This window comes from Mandrillus leucophaeus, unplaced genomic scaffold, assembly GCF_000951045.1.
Source record: "Mandrillus leucophaeus isolate KB7577 unplaced genomic scaffold, Mleu.le_1.0 Scaffold462, whole genome shotgun sequence".
NCBI classification, from domain to species: domain Eukaryota; kingdom Metazoa; phylum Chordata; class Mammalia; order Primates; family Cercopithecidae; genus Mandrillus; species Mandrillus leucophaeus.
In genome coordinates this window covers 186,380-190,322 of record NW_012104943.1, presented here as the reverse complement: position 1 = coordinate 190,322, position 3,943 = coordinate 186,380, and the positions used below count along the sequence as shown (strand labels likewise).

Sequence of the window (3,943 nt, the reverse complement as noted above, 5' to 3'; positions counted from 1 at the left end):
CTATTTTGCTTTGTTTTATTTTGAGCAATCAAAAAAGAAAAAATCAAGCAGAGTAGAAGGTGACCATGGAGAAGAATTCATCATGGCAGATGCTGACACAAGAGGGGCAGGGACAAATTAAAAATACTTGGAGCATGTCAAAGATGTCTACTGAAAACTGTTTTGGTAATATGATGGTGCCTGTGATTCTGTGCCTGCAAATATTTTTTTAAAAAATCACAATTACATTTCAAAAGGTAGACTTAAGGAGGGCTATAAGGGGCCCTCTCAAATGAATGAGTTAAAGAGGCGAAAGAAGAGAAAAACACACTGATAGTCCTGGTTTGCGTCTATCAAAATTCATTAGTAATAAGTATCCAAACTATTTTAAGTATAAATCCTGTTATACAAAAGTATGCATAAGAACACACTTGTACTTTCATTAGGAAAAGAGAGTTCTGAGGGTTATAAGGTGTTTTTCAAGGGTCATAGAACTCAGTACCTATCTTTTCATATCCCCACTGCAGAAGATTACACAGATATGAGCAAACGCACATATAAAAGAAATCACAATTACTGTTTCATTAAAAACAGAAAAACTAGTTATGTTTCAAAGAATAACAACACATCTCTTTTACCAAAACACCTTGCTCCTTCTTTTACCAAAAAATTTTGCCTGGGGAGTTAAATTAGCCATTGTACACCAAATTTCCTCATTTCTAGAACCCGACATGGACTTCTGAAGGAGTTTAAAAATGCAGCTTTTAAGTGCTGCCATAACTTGTATTTTCACTACCAGCCTTTAAGGGAGGCCTCAAGCCAAATTCCTCTTCTTTCAGATCCTACAGATTTGTTGGGTACTGAGCCAACTAGGGTGTTTCTTGCACTGGGCTGCTGATCCTTTGTCACATAAAGAGAGACACATTTCTACAGGAGAAGGCAGCAAATAAATAGATAGTTCATGGCAATATTAGCTCAGAAAGCATTAGGGGAAATTTCCACAAAGGCAATAAACATCTTCCCCAGCAAAATGTTAAGCAGGGAATCATTAGACAGTGATTTACTTACTGACAAAAGGTAAGAGAAAAAGAGAGCTGCAGTCAGGCTAGTCACTGGATCTCTGGAGATCAAAGTGGACTCTTATTTTGTTCAAAGCACATCTAGGATGCAATAATCCTTGCTTTACACCATATTTACTAAGGTAACAATATGGACATAAATTGACATTTCTGTTTGTGTTTATGTCTTAAAATAAGTTAATTTTATTTGTTATATTTCTGTACATCATTTTTCATTGGTGGTCAGAGAATATAAAGAAGGAGTGGCGTAAATTCAGAGGTGTCAAGAAAATCAAAGTAACTTGCTGATTTAAAGAATGTCATACAAAAGGAGGTGGATGTTTCTGACTCATCCATAACTCAAAATGCAGCTCCATTTTGACCTCATGACCAGGCTATTTCATCACTATGAGGCAACCGCTGTTGATGTCTACAATGTTGATGATCCTAAGGTCAAAAATAAAAAAGCCACCACCCAAAAGGCTATTTTAATAGAAACTTATGACAGTGAATTCAGTTCAGTAGTTTTCAGCTTATATTTTCCAAATCCAAAACGCTTCAGGGTAAGTTGCCATTGCTTAACAGCCATTATCCAAAATACAAGTGGGAATGTTTTCATTATGCACCTCTGGGTAAAAGTTTTTTTTTCAGTCTCACCATGATTTTAATTTTATTCAAATCTCTAGCCAATTGCACAGATGTTAATGAGGTGTATTTTTGCTTCAACGTCTATTGCAATATTCTCATTGCATTCTGCAGGTCCTCCAGTAAACGTTACTTGCAATATTTTTATCAACAGTTTTGGATCAGTCACAGAAACGACCATGGTAAGTCCTGCAATGCCACTGGCAAGAGAAAGACATGACTCAATTATGCCGTGAACACAAACTGTCAAATTTTCTATTGTTCAACTTGCAGGGCCTCCTGTAAATGTTACCTGCAACATATTTATCAACAGCTTTGGGTCAATAGCAGAAACTACAATGGTGAGTGGGGCTGAGCATTGAAGCCATCGTGTGAAGGAATGGGACGTGGGATTGAAGTGCACTGTGGCATATTTGTGAGACATTTACTGAGTGCCAATTTCCAACTTTGCTTGCCTCTAAAAAGCAATACTTTATACTACTTTATTTTGTAAAGTCATTTGTCAAGTGTTCATTACTCAATATTCAGTAATCTTATATCCATCATGCCAGAGAAATTTTTAAAACATTTGATGTTTTAATGGTTTTCTGTAGAATTATCCACAATAAACATGATGCATAGTTATGGATATTTAAATAGGTGCATCTCCAATGCTTCAGAAGTACAAATTTCAAAGTTTGAGAGATGTAATAGTATCACCAGTTTTTTACATGAAATGGAATTTTTAAGATAGTTGAGCCTCCCTTCGATGCCACATTTAAGATATATTCCAAAGGGCTGAACTTAGAAAAATACACACACACACACACACACACACACACACACACACACACAATTTTGTTGGCAAGAGAAAGTAGTTCCAAGTCCATGACAATTATACCATATGCATGCCTTTTCCAAAAACAAAAAACAAACAATCAAAAAAAACTGTAAACTTAAAGCTAATTAGAAGCTCATTATAGAGTATGAGTAAACATGTTTCATATATGTGAAAAAGATTTCAGATACTATAAAATCTACAGTGCCTTTAAATTTTTTTTTTTTTTTTTTTTTTTGAGATGGAGTCTCTCTGTCACCCAGGCTAGAGTGCAGTGGCACGATCTCAGCTCACTGCAACCTCCACCTCCCGGGTTCAAGCGATTCTTCCACCTCAGCCTCCCAAGTAGCTGGGATTACAGGCGCACACCACCATGCCCGGCTAACTTTTGTATTTTGGTAGAGACAGGGTTTTACTATCTTGGCCAGTCTGGTCTTGAACTCGTGACCTCAGGTGATTTGCCCGCCTCGGCCTCCCAAAGTGCTGGAATTACAGGAGTGAGCCACCACAGGATCTCACTCTTCTGCCCAGGTTGGAGTGCAGATCATGGCACACTGAAACTTCAAACTCCTGGGCTCAAACGATACTCCTGCCTCAGCCTCCCAAGTAGCTAGGACTACAGGTGTGCATCACCACATCTGGTTAATTAAAAAAAATAAATGTGGCAATGAGATCTCACTATATTGCCCAGGCTGGTCTCAAATTCCTGGCCTCGAGCAATCCTCCTGCCTCAGCCTCCCAAAGCACCAGCATTACAGGCATTAACTACTACACCCGGACTTCTAAACACTCTTCATAAATATCATGGTCATGTTACCTGTGACATAGCCTATTGGATCATTAAGAGTTCTGGGCTACAGCATGGAGGTTGCACTTGGGTGAGATATTTTCTTGGTCCCCATATTATTTACTTTAAGTCCTAAATCAATTGGCTGGGTCTAATTTGCATGACTATGTAAAGTTTACAACCATTCATTTGATAAAACCAAAATCAAGTGTAATTGAGTTTGACTAAGTATTATGGTGCCTGATGTCCTAAAAATAATAAGCATAATGCCATTGAGAAATTTTAAAAAGTTTCCTGTTTATATGAATTTTCTCTTTTTGACAACTAACATCATGTTTAATAAATTACTGTACTTTGTGGTGTCCTTCATGTTAGGAAGAATTAATTTACCTTTACCACTTTTTTCCCACTGGCAAAATTAGACATAATTCAACTCCACTACCCATTTTGATATTATTCTGAAACATTATTACCCAGAAATGAGACTTGTGAGACTTTGACAGGATGTAGTGAATTTAAAAATTTACCTAAATAGGATAGTTTTGATAGGGTTATTAAATGACTCATAAGAAAAGCTAAACATAGAAAGAGTATATCAATTCCCGGGTTGACATTCAGTTTCTGTCTCTCCCCTCTTGGCTTTATCGTAATAAGAGA

At 37.0% G+C, this 3,943-nt stretch overlaps 1 protein-coding gene across 5 annotated transcripts in view; it reads left to right on the top strand.

The window, feature by feature from the left end:
- Window positions 1-3,943, top strand: part of GLRA2 (glycine receptor, alpha 2) — a 219,543-nt gene that overhangs the window by 52,135 nt on the left and 163,465 nt on the right. For 3 of the 5 annotated variants that reach the window (XM_011994804.1, XM_011994806.1, XM_011994807.1), the window contains one exon: window positions 1,797-1,864. In XM_011994804.1, coding sequence (XP_011850194.1) covers window positions 1,797-1,864 — 68 coding nt within the window. Of the gene's footprint in view, window positions 1-1,796; window positions 1,865-1,955; window positions 2,024-3,943 lie in introns of all 5 variants that reach the window. The other 2 variants (XM_011994808.1, XM_011994805.1) reach the window with 2 other exon arrangements.